Genomic DNA, 19584 nt, shown 5'->3' with positions numbered 1-19584 from the left:
CTGCTTCTGGTCACAGCTCTGCGGTCACCATCCGGAGGGGCCCAGAGTTCACGGCTAGGACCTGCTCTTGCTCACCAATAGGACTAAGGAGGATTAGAAGTTTACTCTGACAGCGCTTGAGGGCCAGCTGTCACGCGGTGCCTTCCCAGTCCCCTGGGGCCTCCACGCTGCCGTTGGTCACCTTCTTGACCTTCTTCATATTCTCCATGACTCCTGACGAAGTCACTCTGAAATAGGGAAGAAATCAGGCCAATCAGGGAAGCCACAGGTCTTGCAGCCAAGAGCGCCGCAACCGGAGCGCAGTCAGGGTCGGGCCAGGTGCCGGCGACTCGTGCCTGTCAGCCTAGCCCCCCAGGAGGCTGAGACCTGAACCTCAAGGCCAGCCTGAGCACGAACATCTGCAAAGCAGCAAGGAGGCTGTGAGACTCCTCCTCCATTACCAGCAAAGCTGAGCTGGAGGCGTGGCTCAAGTGGTAGAGTAGCAGCCATAAGCAAGCAAGCTAAGTAGGAGTGCGAAGGACTGAGCTCAGAAGCAGTCCTCAAATCACCGTTCCAGTTTTTTTGTTTTTTAAAGAAAGAAAACACATCAGAGTTTTCTGGCGAGCCTCTCTCCTGGCTGGCTACGGAGTGCTGGCTGGGTCACTCGACCTCTCTGAGCTTAATAAGGAACTCACTTTCCAGAATGGTGGTGAGGGAGGGAAAACGGGGAAATGCGCCCTGCCCACTGCGGACCAGTTTTGTTTTTTGTTTTTCTTTTTTAGCCAGTCGTGGGTCTTCAACTCTGGGCCTGGGTGCTGTCCCTCAGCTCTTCAGTTCAAGGCGAGCTCTCTACCACTTGAGCCACAGCGCCACTTCTGGTTTTCTGAGTGGTTTATTGGAGATAAAGAGTCCCATGGATTTTCCTGCCCGGGTTGGCTTTGAACCGTGATCCTCCGATCTCAGCCTCCTGAGGAGCTTGGATGGCAGGCGTGAGCCACCGGCTCCCGGCTGGGGAACCAGTTCTATGTGTGGTATGACCAGGCTGGGACGCGGCTGTCCCACAGCCAGTACCTGGCTCCCCTCCGCATTGCACAGCCCCCAGTCTGTAGGTGGCACACATCATGAGCAGGCTGACCGCCACACACAATTCCCAGTCAGAAAGGCCAGTGCCAGCCAGCCTCAGAGGCTGGTGCTGCGTCCTGACTGTGCCCGGACTGTGGAAGAAGGTGCAGGGGCTTTTAGCACACATGGGTGCTGCCTTCTTTAGGCTGCTACCCGGGAGCTCCAGCAGGGGGCCTCGTTGGGCCGTCAGTGTGGGGCACCGAGGAAGACCATGGGAACCACGAAGGTGAGCAGTGAAAACACTGCGTGGGTCTCCGTGGCCTCAGGAACGGGGGAGGCCAAGCTCTGCACGGCCAGGCCCACGGATACTGCCTGCCCAGCCTGCTCTCCCAATCAACAAAACCAACCCCGCCACCAGCTCCACACTGGCCACCCTGCTGCCACGCCCTCCCTGCTCCCTGCACCTACAGGTGGACCTCATGGCCTTAATGGGCCCAGCGTCAGGCCCTCCACATCCAGGGGCCTGGAAGAGACAGGACTGCAGCCGGGCTGAGCTGGCCCGGCTGTCCCACCCCCCGCCAGCCTCCATCATGTCGCGCTGCCACGACTACTCGGGCTTCCTCAGCTCTGCTCCTGCCCACAAGAACCCCCTGTCCTCCTCTTGCTCCTCCCCTGGCTGGCAGCTGTTCCAAGCTCCGCCCCCTCCCACCCCAACCCCAAATAGGGTGGGTTCCCCGTGGCCCGCTTGTGCTGTGCGGCTGGGGCTGCTGCTCTAGAGCATCCTCTGTGGGCTGGGGCCTCCCTCACGGCGGCAGGCGGGGATCTGCATGCCGCAAGCTCACCACGGGAACAAGGGCATCTGCCAGCAGAGAAGGCTGACAGGCTGACAGAGCTCAGGACACAGCCATCGGAGGGAGGGGACTGGCCCCCAGTGAAGTGGGGGACGGTGGGGGCAGGGTGGATGCAATGTGGAAGGCAGGAGAGGCAAGCCTGGCAAGATGCAGAAGAGCAGTTTCAAGAGAACATGGGCGGATGGAGAGAGACCTGCAGCCAGGCAAGGTGCAGGGAGCGGAGCTGGAGACTAGGGAGGGGATAGGAGTATGGGCTGAGGGAGCCCCAGGGGACATGTTAGGTGGGGTGCGGTGGGGTTCCAGCAGCCTCGCAGTGCTTCCCTGGGGTGCTAGGTTCCACGCAAACCAGAAGGGGACAAGGTGCCCATACCCAACATGGGACCAGCGGCCACACCACCATCACTACTCGCACGCAGCACAGCAGTGGCCACTGCAGGCTGCTGTCGGATGGTTCAGGCTGAGGCAGCCCTGGGCATAGCTGTGTTTAAAGCTGCTACATGGAAGGGCCTGGCTGAGGGATGATGTCCGGAGTCTCAGCATGCGGGGTGCAGTGGAGGGCCAACAGCTGTCCCGAGGATGGAATTCTGGACCAGAGCCCAGGGAGGCAATGTCCTGGCACTGGGCCCACCCAGGCATTTCCCAAGGGACAGAAATAACGAGCGCATTAAAGCTGTGCGGAGCGCAGAAGGCGCTATACCAAGTCTGCTTCTCAAAAGCTCATCCAATACTTTTCAGGTTGCTGAATTTTATACAAGCCTCTCCGCAACACGGGCAGGCCCAAGGAGACACAGAAAGCAGTCCGGGGGCACTTTCGGTTCTGTCCCTCCAAAGAGAAACACCGAACGAACGTCCCTGAATGTCCCGATTCACTTTCCTCGCTGAGTTAAGGCACTCTGCCTCCACCACGGGCCGAGTGCCTGCGTGGCCCTGGTCATGCCACCCACCCTGCACACACGCTGCTCCTCAGCGAGGGCCCCCCTCCCCTGCCACTGCAGAGCTCCACGAAGCCAGGAGACACTCGTGCTGAAGCGCTCTTCCCGTCCCAGGAGGGCAAACTGATGCCACACCAAGGGCCTGAGCCCCTCTCCTCGCTCTAGCTCCCAAGTCTGTTGGCATGGGCACCTTCCCTCGCTCCCTTCATCTTCCTCGCTGAATGAACACACACAGGCTCTTTGCTGAACTGTGAAATACCATCAGAGAGAGCAAACAGCACACCAAAGCTTCCATCTCTGCAGCCTCTCTTCATCACCCAGGGCTGAGGCAGACATGGGGGCCGGGCGCTCCTCCATGACGTTGCCATTCAGTCCAGCGGAGGATGCTGGGAGCAGGTCACTGGCCACGGAGAACCTATCAGGCCGCAGGTGTGTCTGCACGGCATGGGCTGAGCATGCTGTTCAGATCTTGCTACTTGTGCCAAGGGCTCCTGCTGGTCCCCACTGTGGGTAGACATGCTTTCTTACTCTGCACAGCGACATGCTCTCAGGGTCCCCCTGCAGAACTGGCTTCGCTTGGGCCCCGCTGGAGCAGCTGGCATGAAGAGCTGTCAAATGCCAGCTGCCCTGGCAGCCAGGCAGGGCTCAGTGCGGGCTGAGCCTCTGCCTCTGAACTGTGAAACGACAAGAGGCCAGGGCAGTACAGAGGCTCCTGGCAGCGTGAGGGACCTCAGGCTGGACCTGACCGCCAAACACAGCATGACCCAGCTCATCAGACTCAGAGCCACCAAACAAAGACACTCATCGCCACCTGTCATCGGAAACGACTGCCCTTTCCCCAAAACCAGGACCCCAGAGCCCTGCCCTGTAACCCAGGGGTCAGAAGCGCTGCGGCAGCTGTGAGCTGCCAGTCCCCTGCCACAGTGTGACTGGGAGAGGGGCAGACTCGCAGGAACCGTGAGGCTGATTCCAGGCAGAAGCCACCAATGCAATGGTGGGCCTGGCAGCCTGCTGCCAGCTGTCTCCTCACGCGCTGGCCCCACAGCACTGGGAGCAGCGCAGCGATGACCACTACAACGGCGAGCTCCGCCATTCCGTCCTGGCAGGACGGAGCAGGGGCTGGCTGGGAGGGCTCGCGCCCCTGTCCAGCGGTGTGGGAGGGCGGTGTCCACCCCGTCCCGGGCTGCTTTCCCCACACAAAGGGAGCGGGTGAAGGAAGAAAGGGAGGAAGGTATCTTACACGGATTCCATTTCCAGGTCATCTTCCTCCTGAGACAGCTGCAGGTAAGGGTTATCGGAAGCCGGACGGAATTTACACCCCGTCAGGACAAAGAACACCAGTGTGGCTGTTTCATCCAGGAGCTGTGAATTTAAAAACCACCCCAGGTCATCAGAAAGCAGCGGAACTAAACAATCCGACATTTCCCCAGCATCTCTGCCCGCCAATTACCAACTCAGCATTTCCAGCTCTGAGCTGACACTGAGGAGGCATTACTTAGTCTTCTCAGGGAACTCCCACTTTCTGTTTTGAAAATTAGTCTCAATATGTAACTGGGCTGGTCTTGAACTCACAATCCTGCCTCAGCCTTCTGGGTGCTAGGGTTCCAAGTGGGCACCACCGTATTCAACTGCACTGTACCTTTAGGAGACTGTTTAATACCCTTGCTGATCTATAGTGGTTAAGGCATTGAGTTGAATTCTTCAAGAACAAAGGTTTTTGGGCTGGGGGTATGGCTCAAGGGGTAGAGCACCTGTTTAGCAAGTGTGAGTCCCTGAGTTCAAATCCCAGCACTACTGCCTCCCTCTGGGAAAAAACAACAAAACAACCAAAGGTCTCTAAATCATTTGGTGGCTTCCCCTGGCAAGCTAATCAGTTCTACAATTTTGCGAAGAAATGTTACGATTAGGCCAGGTGCTGGTGGCTCATGCCTGTAATCCTACTCAGGACACTGAGATCTGAGGATCATAATTCAAAGCCAGCCCAGGCAACGAAGTCCATGAGACTCTTATCTCCAAATAACCAGCAGAAAACCGGAAGTGGTGCTGTGGCTCAAGTGGTAGAGCGCTAGCCTTGATTGTTGAAAGATAGCACCCAGGCCCAGAATTCAAGTCTCATGACCAAAAAAAAAAAAAAAAAGTAGTAATAATAATTATAATAATACAGCATGAAAAGGAGCTCTGGATTCTGAACTACTCTAAGCTTTACAACTGAAGGAAAAGGCCACATCTCATCTAAGTTCTAATTACACTAGGCAAATCTTACTCTCTCTACTTGGTTTTCTTTTTTTCTTCAAAGACTTTTAAGATCAAAAAGCAAGACCAATAGTATAATTGTTTCCCGATTTCTCATGCGCCCCAGCAGCTTTCCTGGACAAACAGCTAATCTTAATTGTAGACTAGAAGCAATAGGAGGTCTTCATGGTCATTTCCAGATAGCAGAAGCAATCCTAAGACTCAAAGCTTAGGCCCAGACCCCACGATGCCCTGAGCACACGGCCTACCTGATAGAGCCACTTCCACTGGAACGGAACTGCAAACTTGAGGAGGAACGCAATGATCCTAGTAAAGTATATGTAACACACGATCTAGGACAAGGAAAGCAACGAGGAGAAAATCAACAGAAACCATAATACGTTTCTTTTCCCCAGCAAGTAGCTTTCACAAATGAACTGTGAAAAAGAAAACGGAATTATCCAAAGAAAATCGTTTGACATAGGGCTAATTCATAAATGCTTCAGACAGGAAGAGCCACTGTGACTCACTGTCTCTGGGTGACTGAGACACTGACCACAGCCACTACCAGGGCAGTGTGATCCCTTCCCCATCTACCCACAAGCGAACCCTCGGCCTCCTATCAGCGGAGGCTGGAAGCGTTGGAAGTTACAACAGGGAAACCAAGGCCCCACAAGGGCTATGTGGCCTTCTGGTGTCATCGCCCGCAGTGGTGCAAACACTGAGGACTTAGGACAGGTTGAAACCATGCAGGACTGGGGAGGAGGCCTCCATCTCTCCTCCCTAGGATGGAGACTCCGTGTCTGGCCTTGACTGCAGACTGTGCATTGGATCTAATACACTCAGGCAGCCAGGCAGGCTCGCAGTCAAGCCAAGCACAGGCACTATGTGCACCATGAGTGTCAAGAAAGGCTCCAAAACACCTGTTTTGGAGGATGACATAAAAACCCATGCGGTGGGGTGGACTGTCTAACTATTTTCCTACTCAAGTTTCTGGACAGAATTGTTCAGAGGTGGTCAATGCTACAAGCACAGACAGGAGACCTTGGAACTTCTTTTAGGAGTCAGGAAGTGAACACCTGAAAGATGCACATCATACACATTGCATGGAATCACAGCCCTCACAAGTTAGAGGTCTGGTTTGGTGGAATGCTACAGAGCTACCATGCCCCTCGCTGTCCAATGCTCGGTTTTGCAAAATCTGCAGGCCTGCCTTGTAAGAGAGATCCTTATTAATCCAAAGTATGAGAAATGTTATCTCAACGGTATAAAAGCAGCTTCCTGAAAGGAAAAGGGAAAGAAGGGAAAAGAAAGGCTGCGGGGATCACAAGGCACACCCTGCTTTCCTAAGGGATTCAGGAGAGCAGGTGGCAGACTGCCTGCGGGCGAGGGTCTGCCCAGGCCACACTCCTGATGATTCCGTCTGCACACCCAGCATGCAGTACTCTTTTAAGTAGTTACAGCACATCACAAATACTCCGGGCTTGTGTTCCCCACAAGGAGACAGGCCAGGGAGCTGGCAGACTGGCTCCCACCACATCTCTGCTTGGTTCACTGATAGGTGAAGGTTCTTGTTTTACTCACCAAGACGTAGTAATGTCTGAAAAGTTTCAGCTTCGCTAAGTTAATAGCAGCTAGAGAGAGAGAGAGAGAAGAAAGAAAAAGAAAAGCTCGTTAACTTCTTCTTAAACTCCTGGGTTCAAGTTACCTCCAGCCCCAGTTCTGTAGTCCCCAGCGGGGACTACAGGCATGTACCATAGCACCCGGACTTTCTCATTTTCAAAACCTTGTCCCCGTCAGGAAACCTTGGGTAGTTCTCCTCACCATCAGAAGGGAAGGGGGCACGCATCAGCAGAACGGGTACTACTCAGGACCCCCTTGCTGTTGGGGTACACCCCACCACAGAAACCACTAGATATCCCTCAGGCCTCCAAACCACCCAGAGCCAGAGCCCTACCACTGGAGCTGGAGGGGGAGCTGGCTCCCCACAGGCTGCCCAGGGCGCCCATCTGGGCAAGCTCCCACCAACCAAGGCACCAAGGCAGCAAATTCAATTAACCCTCAGGTGCATTGCAAATTCGACTTCAGCTTCCATTACGTACCTCATAATAAGCTGTTTAAATGCAGCCTGCCAGGGGCAGGCAAGGTCAGCCCAGCCAGGATATCCAGCTTCCTGACACAGCCCACGGCCATGCAATATTGATAAGCAGAGGGCAGCCTGGCTCCCTCCCCATTAGCCACCCTTCCATTCATCACAACCCTCCTGCAGGAGGCAAATTAATTTTGCTTAACAGCATTCAATTACTGATTCCGCTTAAGAACGGGACTGTGGGTGGCAAAGGCTCGGATTTCCTCCCCCTACCATGGGGGGGGTGGTGGTGGTGGTGGTGGTGGGGAGTAATCAAGCTTAGGAGAGAAATTCCCGGAAAGGTGATTACCAGTTGTGAAAGGACTTCCTACAAACCGAGTGCATCCATTAGGTGGGGGGAGGAGCTCAGGAAGGTTTCGGGGGAATCCTGGCGCTAGGTCAGGGCTCGAGCACCCATGCCCAGAGCGGGGATGGGCTGGGACACGTGTGCATACACACACAGCGCGGGAAGAAGGGGATCACAGTCCACAGATCAGCAAATGGTATCTCTTGAAACATGTCCGGGAGACTTTTTTTTTTTTTTCTGGTCGTGGGTCTAATTCTGGGCCTGGGCACTGTCCCTCAGCTCTTCAGCTCAAGGCTGGCGCTCTACCACTTGAGCCAGAGCGCCACTTCTGGCTTTTTCTGCCTATGGGGTGTTAAGGAATGGAACCCAGGGCCTCATGCATGCAAGACAAGCGCTCTACCACTGAGCCACCTTCCCAGCCCACTTTTAAGGTCTGAGACCCCCCCCACCCTGCCAAACTCAAACCCAGTACCTGTGGCTTTTGCTCACTGGCTAGCACTCTGCTAGCAGAGCCACATCTCCAACCCTACTGCGAGACTTTTAAAATCTGGTTCTCACCCTTTGTTGCGTTAAGTTACTACACAGTACCAGCCCCTGACTTGTGCCAGGCCTGGGGTATAAGCAGGTCCCTGGCAGTCAGGGCTTCCACCCTGCCAGAGTTAGACACCCAGTAGATGGCACCGATGGGGAAAGGCCCAAGGATGGCTCTTTCTATCCAGGGGTGAGCGAGGCGTCACAGAGAGTAGAGCTAAGATGCACTGGACTGACTAGTCAGAGTGCCCATTGTTATGACCCATCTGTGTCTTCTGCTCCAACGGCCACATTCAATGCGAGGACTGGCCAGGACTCCACTCTGCCACACAGCCAGATACCAGATGAGAAGTGCAGCCTCCAACACAGGCAAATACATCTTGAACCAGCTCTGCACTAGTGGGTCAGCACCTCAGAAGGCTGACATCTAGAGAAATGTAGTTTTCAAAGCCAGCTTGAGCAGAAAAGTCGGAGAGAGACTATCTCCAAAATTACCAGCAAAAATCTGGGGTGGAGGTGTGGCAAGTGACAGTGTCAGCCTAGCAAATCTAAAACCCCAAGTACAAACCCCAGTTCTGAAAACAACCACCACCACCAAACAAAACGAAAGAAAAGAAAAACAGCTGGGCACTAGTGGCTCACACCTGTAATCCTAGCTACTCTGGAGACTGAAATCTGAGGATCACGGTTCAAGGCCTGCCTGGGAAGGAAAGTCCGTGAGACTCTTATCTCCAATGAACCACCAGAAAACTGGAAGTGGCGCTGTGGCTCAAGTGGTAGAGCACTCGCCTTGAGCTGAAGAGCTCAGGGACAGCGCTCAGGTCCAGAGTTCAAGTCCCACTAACGACCAAACAAGAAAACATGAACACCAATTCTTTCCTCTGTGAGTGATTCAAATATCTGAAAGGTGATTTCTGAGCTTTGCTTGCTAACAAATCCTAACAAGACTCCTGGTGTACCTGAGAGCTGCCAGGCATGCAGAGAAGAGTCAAGGCTCATTCCCCATCTCAGCACCAGGGTTGGGAGGAGAAAGAGGAGCTGAGAGAAGGCCTCGGGCAGGCGCCGTAGCAGGGTGAGTGAGTTAGCAGAACAGAGTCTCCCAAACATGAGAGGGCCTGGTGGGTAGGGCCAACAACCTGAACTTGTCCACCTCTTTGGTTTTAGGGGCAAGGGATCTTTAAGAGAAAGAACCAAAAGTAAGAACCCAATGGTGTCAGAAGTTCTGGTGCCTAGCAGCCCTCTGAAAGGGGTGTGGTCAGGGCGGGGAGCAGCGTGTGGCTGAGACAAGGCAGGGCAATGGAAGAAGTCTTAAGGTACAGTCTGATGATCTCTTTCCTTTCCTTCTATGGGGGAAAGAATGAAGGGAGCCAGCAGGCTCTCAGAGGACGATGGGGGCCAAGGCCTTGAGATTCTGATGGCCACGTACAGGAATGTGCACAGAATGCGCCACCCCAGCACCTCCTGACACCGTCTGCCACTGTCATACTCCTTGGGCTGAATGCTCTCCCGAGGAGGCAGGCTGGAGATCCCCACTGGTGAGCCTGCACAGCAGAGAAATGCCACTACGCCCAGGGTGCCATGCCATCTGGACCAAGGGACCTTGGGAACAGACTGATTCAGTATACACAGAGTTCCAGTGGTTTCCAGCCAAGGTACGGCACCTGTGTAGGGATGCTGCTGGCAAGGATCAGGCCTCTGCAGCTCAAGCACTTGAGCAAGGGCTGCCACAGCGAGCCTCTTCATGGAGGAGACACAGGCCATTACGGGGCTGGCACACAAGCAGCGGACGGCTCCTGGTCAGCACAACAGGCTGGACGGTACAGTATTAGAATTGGTAGGATTATACGGGATTAGTCAACACTAAAGGTGGCATTTACTGTGTCATGGCAGCTGCCACAACTGGCAGGAATCCAGGCCCTAGGATGCTAAACCAGGGCAAATGGGAAGCGGGAGTGTGGAGAGCCAGGTTCTCTGAAAGAAGCCCTATGAGGCCAGGGCAGGACAGGGCAGCCAGCCCAGGGGCCAGTAGCCAATAAGCAGGGGGCAGCGTGGAACCCCAAGTCTCCCTGGATGGCGGAGGTTGACAGCTGGCTGCTCTCTGGCCACCAGGGGAGCTGGACTCCCTTGGGAGCTGGCCTGGCTATTTCTGACCCTGCCTCGGAGCAGCAGCAAATATGGTAAAAGAACGAGCAGGGAGAGGAGCCAGAGGCCCACACTCAGCCCTGCAGCCTGCAGCACAAGGCCCGCTGCCTCCCCCCACCCCCCAGAACAAAGGAGGCCCCAGTGACCTGGAGAGCATATCTAGGAGCAGATAGCCAGGCAGCCTCCGATCCCACGGCATCTGCTAGGAATACTCAGAGGACCTGATGGAAGGGAGGGCCAGCCCCCACCCTCGCTCCAGGAGCCTCTGCCGGTTCCTCCTCCTCTGGATCAACCAGGAAAACGGTGACGAGGCAGGCAGAGGACAGGCTGTGAACGCTCAACACTGGCCTGCGGTAGAGCGGCCAGCGTAGTGTGCGTGGTTGCAAGAGAGCTGGGCCTCCTCAGCTCACCGCATCTTCTGCCCCGCACCCTACCTCACCTCACCCCCTCCCTGGCTCTCTTAGGTGGGCTTAGGATGATGACAAACATTCAGGGAAGCGGAACACGGCTGCCATCTCCCACACCAGCGCCCCAGGCCTGGTGAAAGTGAAGTGAATTACTCAGTCTCCCAGCGCAAGAGAAGCCAGTCTTCAAGCCCCGGGCCACCTCTCCAGGAGGCCTAAACTAATACCACCCACACCTCACACAGAGCAGCGACTCAAAGCTCTGAACCCACTGGCGGTTAAAGGCAATGCAGTCATGATTCCAAGTGCCGGCGCTGCCCTGGCGCTGCCAGCAGGCTGCTCTGGAAGCTGGTGCCGCGTGATTCTCGGCGTGCGCAGAAGCAAAGGCCCCTGACAGCCTCTTAGCAGGAGAAACATTCCCCAAGTTCTTCCCTGGGCATGGAGAACGGCTTAAAATCATCCCAGCACCCCAGTGCGCCTTACGCTCAGCCTCGTGCCTTTCTCTTAGCCTCGTCCCCGCCGCGCACCAAGGGAACAGGAAGGAGTCAACACAAAAGCTGAGGAGAGGAGGAGATGGCAGAGCCTGGCTGGCAACCCACCTCCTGCTCTGCTCCTCCTGGGATCCAGTTAAGCGCTGGCTCAGCGGGCCCTGCAGGGGGAGGGGGGAACAAGGCTCTCCTCTACAGTCATGAGCAGTTGCTGCAAGGCAGGGTGAAGACCACACAAGCCCCAGGGCCACACTGACCAAGCCTTGAAGAGGAGATCCCTGACAAATCGACACAGTGCATGTGCCGGGAGCAGCTGTGGGAAAGGCGGAGATAAGAATAATGAGGTAGGGGCTGGGAAGGTGGCTCAGTGGTAGAGCGCTTGCCTTGCATGCCTGAGGCCCTGGGTTCGATTCCTCAGCACCACATAAGCAAAAAGAAAAAAGCCGGAAGTGGTGCTGTGGCTCAAGTGGTAGAGCGCTAGCCTTGAGCTGAAGAGCTGAGGGGCAGCGCCCAGACCCAGAGTTCAGGCCCCACGACCAGACACCCACCCCCCCCCAAAAAAAAGTCAGACGAGGGCTGGGAACGTGGCTCAGTGGTAGAGCACTTGCCTTGCATGCATGAGAACCTGGGTTCGATTCCTCAGCACCACATACACAGGAAAGGCCAGAAGTGGCACCGTGGCTCTAGTGGTAGAGTGCTAGCTTTGAGCAGAAGGGCTCAGAGACAGCGCCCGAGTTCAAGGCTGACAACAACAACCACAAAAAGAATCTGAACCAGTGTCCAGCTCCCCCCAGCAAACTGCTTCCAAATACACCGCCTGCAGCCCTCACACACCAGGAGATTCTGGACAGACAGCAAGGTGGCTAAGTCAGCTGCCCTTCTGTGCGCTGTCTTGTGCTTCAGGGCGGGGGAACTGAGGCATGCAGAGGTAACCACATGGAGCCAGCAACTGGCTCTGTGCTCCACCGTCTGTGCTGAGGGTGAGCCCCCACGCCCCCAGCACAGGCACACTGTTGGCGCCCTGCGACTGCTGCAGGTGCCCCGTGTCCACGCGTCGCCCGCGGGTGCTTCCACAAGGGGTCATGGCCATGACTCTGGAAGTACCATCAGCAGAACCATTTTAAGGGCAGAGTGACATAAGCATTTGTGGATCAGCTCAAAGTCATTCCACTCTAATTCTCCCTTCTTCTCTCAAAGGGTTGGGGTGCCTGTGGAGGAGAAATGGCACCCAGCTTGCCTGCCATGCCATCTCTTCTCTGAAGAAGTCCCCTACCGCCACCTCCTGGGAAATGTGGGGAACTACCTCGCAAACTCCCATGAAGGAGCATCTGGGCTTGCGGTTTTTCACTATACAGGTGCTGGAGGACAGTGAGGACTATCTAGAGCCCCACCTGCCACGCCTCTACCTCAGGCCGATCCTAGACTGCCACCACCTTATGGGAAGCGAATGAGGGGCAGGAAGGAGTCAGAATGAGGATGAGGGAAAAGACACTGGTGAGGAAGCTACAACACAGTTTGCCAACTGGGAATGCAAAACATTTTACAGTGTCTGCAGTTGGATAGTAAGAAAAAAAAAATGCCAGGGGCTGGTGACTAACACCTGTAATCCTAACTAGTTAGGAGGCTGAGATTTGAGGATCGAGGTTCAAAGCCAGCCTGGGCAGGAAAGTCTGTGACACTCTCATCTCCAATAAACCACTCAGAAAACTGGAAGTGCCACTGTGGCTCAAGTGGAGCACTAGCCTTCAGCTGAAAAGCTGAGGAACAGTGCCCAGGCCCAGAGTTCAAGCCCCACGACTGACAAAAAAAAAATCAAAGTATGTAAGATGAAAGAGGTCTCAACACTTTAAAATTATTTTTTAAAAACCCTACTCATTACATTACAAAAAACAATTGCCTTTTATATAAATGCAAAGACAGGGAATATAGAAATTCAAGAATGTTACTGAGGGCTGGGAAGGTAGCTCAGTGGTAGAGCTCTTGCCTTGCATGAATGAGGCCCTGGGTTCAATTCCTCAGCACCACATAAGCAAAAAGAAAAAAAGCAGGAAGTGGTGCTGTACCTCAAGTGGTAGAGCGCTAGCCTTGAGATGAAGAGCTGAGGGACAATGCCCAGGCCCCACGACTGGACCCCCCCCCAAAAAAAAGAATGCTAGCTGGGCACTGATGGCTCATGCCTATAATCCTAGCTACTCAGGAGGCCGAGATCTGAGGATTGAGGTTCAAAGCCAGCCCAGGCAGGAAAGTCTGTGAGACTCTTATCTCCAATGAGCCACCAGAAAATCAGAAGTGGCGCTGTAGCACAAGTGGTAGAGAACTTGCCTTGAGCTGAAGAGCTGAGGAACAGCACCCAGGCCAAGAGTTCAAGCCCCATCACTGACAAAAAAAAAAAAGAATGTCTCCAACAGTTACTGCAGAAGGTGGGTGTCGATGTTTGCAGCAAGTGCTTCCTGTACCCCATTCTAAGCAGGTCAGGGCTCTCTGTTCCTCTAGGGGAGCCATCAGCACATGGCGCAGCTATCTTTGCTGTTGACAGTGCAGCTGGTGAAATGTGTCACCAGGGAGCCACAGACGGGGAGACACCACAGACCAGGAGTGAAAGAGGAGAATGTCAACGAGGGAAGGGCTAGAGACAAACTCCAAGGAGGCAGAGGACACTGGAGGCTGGGGGGGGGGCACTAGGACTTGCACAGGGATCAGCTCTCAGCCTGGGCAAGATCTTCACAGGAAAGGCAGCCCAGAAGCAAGAGTGGCAGGAGCCTGGGGGATGGAGCGAGCCCACAGTAACTGGCTGTTCTGACAAACCGGCGAGAGCCTAAACAGATCACAGCACGCGCACCTGATAGGGAAATTCAACATCGAGAAATGGTGTTATCCAGAGTCAACAAAGGACCTCAACAGCCACGTTGGCCCAGCATTATTCAGCCCAGTTAGAGACAGCCCAGATACCCCACCATGATAAATGGGTGAAGAAATATGGCATGTACACATGTACATACACGTGTACACACACACACACACACACACACACACACACACACGACTCATTCATCCACAAGGAACAATATGTCATTTGCACATGCCTAACATGATAAAGTGCTGGTTCAATCCCTATTTGTTTCTAAATAGACCAAAAAAAATTTTTTTTTTCTTTTTTTTTTTTGTCGGTCGTGGGGCTTGAACTCTGGGCCTGGGCGCTGTCCCTCAGCTCTTCAGCTCAAGGCGAGCGCTCTACCACTTGAGCTACAGCGCCACTTCCGGTTTTCTGGTGGTTTATTGGAGATAGGAGTCTCACGGTCTCTCCTGCCCGGGCTGGCTTTGAACCGCGATCCTCAGATCTCAGCCTCCTGAGTAGCTAGGATTACAGGCGTGAGCCACCAGCACCCGGCTTAGACCAAAAATTTTTAAATGAAATAATATATCAAGTATATACCATGGCTGTTGGAAGTGTATAGCCATTGTGTGTGTGTGTGTGTGTGTGTGTGTGTGTGTGTGTGTGTTTGTGGGGCTTAAACTCAGGGTCTGGCACCTAGCCCTGAGCTCTTTTGCTCACGGCTAGTGCTCTACTACTTAGAGCCACAGCTGTACTTCCAGTTTTTGAGTGGTTAATTGGAGATGAGTTTTCTGCCCAGTCTGGCTTCAAGCGTAATCCTCAGATCTCAGCCTCCTGAATAGCTAGGATTACAGGTGTGAACCACCAACACCTGGCTAAGCCATTTATTTTTAAAAAGACTCACACTACTTACTTCTTTTTGACTATTAATGGACAAGGTGCCTTGCAGAGCGCTGCCATCAGCAGAGGGCTGGAGAGCGCACGGCTCCTCCAGCCCTCACAGCTGCCTGGCAGCCTGGGCCCATGGAATGGTTCAAGACAGCCCCGTAGAGGAAGCACATGGTGCTGCCTCGTGGCCTGCTTCCTGACTCAGGAGGAGGAGATGTGCAGGGCTATGACAGGTCATTCTGAAGGTGCTGCAGGCCTCAGTCACACCTTCATGAACCTGGACCCAGCTCTTTGGAAAGCATGTTGGTGAAGTGGGCAGGAAGGCCAGCTTTGCAGCGCACCCCTGTCCACAGACTTGCTCCTCCAGGGAAGTGTAATGAGCTCTACTTTCTGACTCCGCTTTGAGAAGGTGAAAATCACAGTCACGAGTGGGAATGAAATGAATCACCAGTTCCACATCCATCACCCCCAAGCCTCTTCCTGCAGCCAGTCTCTGGAGCACCCCACACCTGCCCTTAACACCTCCCCGATCGCCCAGCTCAGGAGTGCCCGGCATGCAGACTCAGGGAGAGCAAGCAACACAAAGGGCCGGGAAAACTTGCCTTTTCCATCTGTGGCCGAGGCTTCTTGTAAATGTCTGATGGACCTAAAAATAAGCATTGAGAGAGATTAGCTGACAAATTTGCATTCTTCTCTAGTTTTGGCTCCAGTACAATTCCCCAATTATAAACCAAAAGGATTAGACCACAAGACTTAAGAGAACACTTCAAAAAAAAAAAAGAAAGAAAGAAAAAAGCAAAGCAATCTTCGACAACCCACACTTTGCCATTTATGGTGCTTAAGTCTGTGAGGGTGAAGACGCCCTCTGCTGGCAAAATCAAATTATGGCAACAAGTGAATCTGGCTGGGCTGGAGTGAGGAGCAAGCTACCATTTAACCCTCCTGATAGCTCCTCCTCAATCTCATGCTTGAGGCCACCTGGGCCAAGCTCAGGACAAGAGCACATCATTGAACTCATGAGGAGAATGGGTCTTAGAAGAAAGTCACTGTCAACTTTTTTCTTTTGTCTGTCGTGGGGCCTGAACTCAGGGCCTGGGCACTGTCCCTGAGCTTCTTTGTGCTCAAGGCTAGCTCTCTTACCACTTGAACCACAGCACCACTTTGGGTTTTTGAGTCGTTTATTGGAGATAAAGAGTCTCTCAGGGACTTTTCTGCCTGTCTAGCTTTGAACCGCGATCCTCAGATCTCAGTCTCTTGAGTAGCTAGGATTATAGGCGTGAGCCACCAGCGCCCGGCTCACAGCCAATTTCTAAGTCTGGGTCTGGGAGCTGGACATATGGCTTCACACAAACGCTCTCCACTGAGATTTGGAAGTGCACAGAACAGCCTCCAGGGAGCCTTTCTCTGGGCTGGGCATGCTGGTAACTAATTGCCATAATTACCACTCAGGAGAGGACAGCAGCATTACTAAGGAGGCTGCAGACTGGCATTCTAGGCATGTTCACAGTCACCAAGGAAGACCGTACCACATTCTATACCACGGCTATCTGCTGACCCATCCCATTAAGACCTAACCATTCCCACCATTGGGCCTGCAGAGCCTGGCACACCTCAGGATGGTGGCTGCAGGGCACAGCCCTAAGAAACATTCAAATGGCTATGCCCCAGACCAATGAGGACAAATGGAGTGCTGCCCTTGCCAGCCTGCTCTCTTCCACTAAACCAACAACTTCCATCACCCTGCACAAGATGGAACTGGGATAGTGATTCTTGTCAGACAGCGACTGGGCATGAACGCCGTTTCCACACAAAAGTGGTGCCCATGGGCTGCCATTCTAGGCATGAAGCAAGCCACCCTCCAGAGCACTGAAGACCAGCACCAGCTCTGTTATCACTCTCCCTCGTTTCCCCTCTGAATGGCAAGAAAAGCTCACTCAGGGGACTCTACTCGTTTCCTACCCAAGATGATAGCTGCTGTGCATGATCAGGCTCATGATGCTAAGTTCTCATTTCTAGACTCTGCTACGGTGTGAGCACTGGGCCTGCATGGCCTCGCAAAGTGACCTCAGAAGGTCCCTAGGAGTGGTTTGGGGCGGCCTGGGCCCCATGACTTGTGTGATTTGGTCAGCCGCTGCCCGGGGACAGCCGAACTGCAGTGTGCCACACCCCCCGCGGGCTACGCACCACACCACAGGGAAGAGGATGGCCCCACAGCACAGCAGGTCCACCAGGAACAGAGAGTCCTTCCACAAGCTGTACTCCGTCGTGCCCTCCTCGGTGGACTCAATGATGATGTAGGCCACGTTCGCCAGGACCTACAGGACAGGAGAGGTTGTGGAGGCCTCAAAGCCTGGGTGACTGCTACGACAGCAGACCCGGTGGGTGTTCAGCCAGGCCTGCGGACCCCAGCCTGAGGCCACAGCGCTGTCCCCAGTCCCACTGGCCCTTGTGGAACTCTGACCCTCTTCTACAAGATGTAGTCTCTACGTGTCACAGACTAGTGCAGCAAGAATGGCAGTTTGAGCCCCAGGGCTGAGCAGCTACCCTGCTCCTCACGGGTGGGAGTCCAGGCCAGGCCCCTCACACTGCGCACGCCCCACTTCCTCCCTGTGGCTCAGCTTAGCCACACCTGGATTCTGCTTCTGCAGCGAAGTTTTCCCTGGGATCTGCCCCACAGTCACGGCAAGCATTTCGACTGCTCGCTGAGATACCTCTGAGCATAGCAGAAATTTACCATTTATTTGTATGTTCTTTTGAAGATCACTGTTAGGAGTAGCTGCAGGGATCAAAACCCCATAGGGCTGCACTCAACTTCAAGGAGCTGAGAAGGTCTTGAAGTGTCGTTTCTCTTTCCATCCAGGACTTATTAGCTTCTCAGAAAATCCAATCCTCACTTAGTTCAAATGCAAAACCAATTGTGGAATTTGTTTTCCCACCAGCCCCAGCTGTGGCTTCTTCCCGCAACTGTTCCCCTGAAGCCCAGCTGGCTGTGCTCAGGCCGCTGCCCCTGCGGCCCACCGCAGCGACACAGCAGAGCACAGGCACTCAGCCCTCTCCCATGCCTGACGGGGCGTGCGGTGTCCCCACAGGAGCTGGCACATGCAATGTGCCAGTGACAGTCTTGAAATCCTACTCTGTACACGTGTCACTTTCTTAGTACTAGAAACTTCTATTCTGACCAGGCCTGGAGGGTGGCTCAGAGGGGTAGCTTGCTTAGTGTACAAAGTCCTCAGTGTAGGGGCTGGGAAGGTGGCTCAGTGGTAGGGTGCTTGCCTCGCATGCATGAGGCCCTGGGTTCGATTCCTCAGCACCACATACATAGCAGAAGCTGGAAGTGGTGCTATAGCTCAAGTGGTAGAACGTTAGCCTTGAGCTGAAGAGCTGAGGGACAGCGCCCAGGCCCAGAGTTCAAGCCCCATGACCGACCAAAAAAAAAGACCTGGGTTTAATCCCTAGCACATACCCCCTCCCCCCACCCAAAAAAAGAAAAAGAAATGTTTTGTCACTCCCTATGGCCAAAGGGAAGCAGTCTTAACTCTGGACTGATGAGACACCGTGTAAGCGTGAATATGCTTCCCTGTCCCCTTCCAAGCACCCTCATTTCCTGAGCTGTGCCATGCAGCTCTACCTCCATTGTTGAGTGGACCAACAGGGGAAGCAGGAAGCCTGACCTCCAGGAGGGGAGTGGTTAGCCCCTGTCAAGGGCCAGGGACTCAGCGGGAGGAAGGCCCAGGCTCAGGGGCCTGGGGAAGCTATGGCTCTCAGTCTGAACACCAATGACCCTGCTGGCTCAATCACCAAAAGATGCAGATGTTTCTCAGCCTCTGTGCTTCACTGGTGCAGTGGTAGTGGGCTCTGTGGCTGCTCCGTTACCTATGTCACATTCTTTTCCTTAAACATCTGGCTGAGTGCCCCCTTTGGCACAAAGCCCCTCCAGAGCACCCTGGAAGTCTACAGTAACGCCCTCCTGCCTGTGTGCATGAGGGGGCTTCGCCGTAAGCTTTGCCAACCAGCCCATCCCCAGAGCTGAACAGGCTGAACTGGTGCCTAGGGAGTTGTGCCCTTCCTTCCCCACCTGCCACACTTCTACTGAACAATAAAGCATGACATCAGCTGACCTGAGCCACGTGCTAAAACATATGATCTCTGGGCAAAGAGCTATATGCATCCTGCTACAGGCTCTGTTTGTTCTAAGTTCTTTGACTGGTTCTACTTGCAATAAGACTGCTGGGCTGGAAAGGTGGCTCAGTGGTAGAGAGCTTGCCTTGCATGTATGAGGCCGTGGGTTCGATTCCTCAGCACCACATATGTAGAAAAAAAAAGCCAGAAGTGGCGTTGTGGCTCAAGTGGTAGAGCGCTAGCCTTGAGGTGAAGAGCTGAGGGACAGTGCCTAGCCCCGGAGTTCAGGCCCACAGATGGACCCCCCCACCAAAAAAAAAAAAAAGACTGCTGAACAGAAAACAAGGTTTTACTTCTGAGCAGCTTCCAGCCGTGGAAGACTGACCGCAGGCCAGGGCTCTACACACAAGAGGGTTTGCCAAACGTTTGTCCTCCGCACCCACTGTCCTATTCTCCCTTGCAGCTCATGGGCGCCTTCCATATTTTGAAATGCTTTGTTGATAAAATGGCAGTATCTGGGCATCCTCACAAAGAAGACGATTGTGCTAGAGGGCAAATGGATGCAGGAGGCTTTCCCACAGCTCTCCATCCAGCCTGGGCATTCAGACAAGTGACCATCGAGCGATTCCCAAGAGTGTTCAAGGACCTGTTTCAGTGTGTTGGAATTCAGAAAGCAAAGCTCCACTCC

The 19584-nt window shown here is 54.1% G+C and overlaps 1 protein-coding gene across 1 annotated transcript in view; it reads right to left on the bottom strand.

Annotated features, from left to right (window-relative positions):
• Window positions 1-69: 69 nt before the first annotated feature.
• Window positions 70-19584, bottom strand: part of Gpr107 (G protein-coupled receptor 107) — a 51317-nt gene continuing 31802 nt past the window's right edge. The window contains exons 13-18 of the mRNA XM_042681090.1: window positions 16962-17092; window positions 15380-15423; window positions 6641-6690; window positions 5326-5409; window positions 4065-4186; window positions 70-227 (exon numbers count right to left, since the gene is read on the bottom strand). Coding sequence (XP_042537024.1) covers window positions 131-227; window positions 4065-4186; window positions 5326-5409; window positions 6641-6690; window positions 15380-15423; window positions 16962-17092 — 528 coding nt within the window. The 3' untranslated portion in view covers window positions 70-130. The remainder of the gene's footprint in view (window positions 228-4064; window positions 4187-5325; window positions 5410-6640; window positions 6691-15379; window positions 15424-16961; window positions 17093-19584) is intronic.

Source organism: Dipodomys spectabilis, unplaced genomic scaffold, assembly GCF_019054845.1.
Source record: "Dipodomys spectabilis isolate Male_0828 unplaced genomic scaffold, ASM1905484v1 ptg000067l, whole genome shotgun sequence".
In the NCBI taxonomy this organism is placed as follows: domain Eukaryota; kingdom Metazoa; phylum Chordata; class Mammalia; order Rodentia; family Heteromyidae; genus Dipodomys; species Dipodomys spectabilis.
Note: the sequence above shows the minus strand (reverse complement) of the source record. Positions and strands in the feature narration are given on the sequence as shown.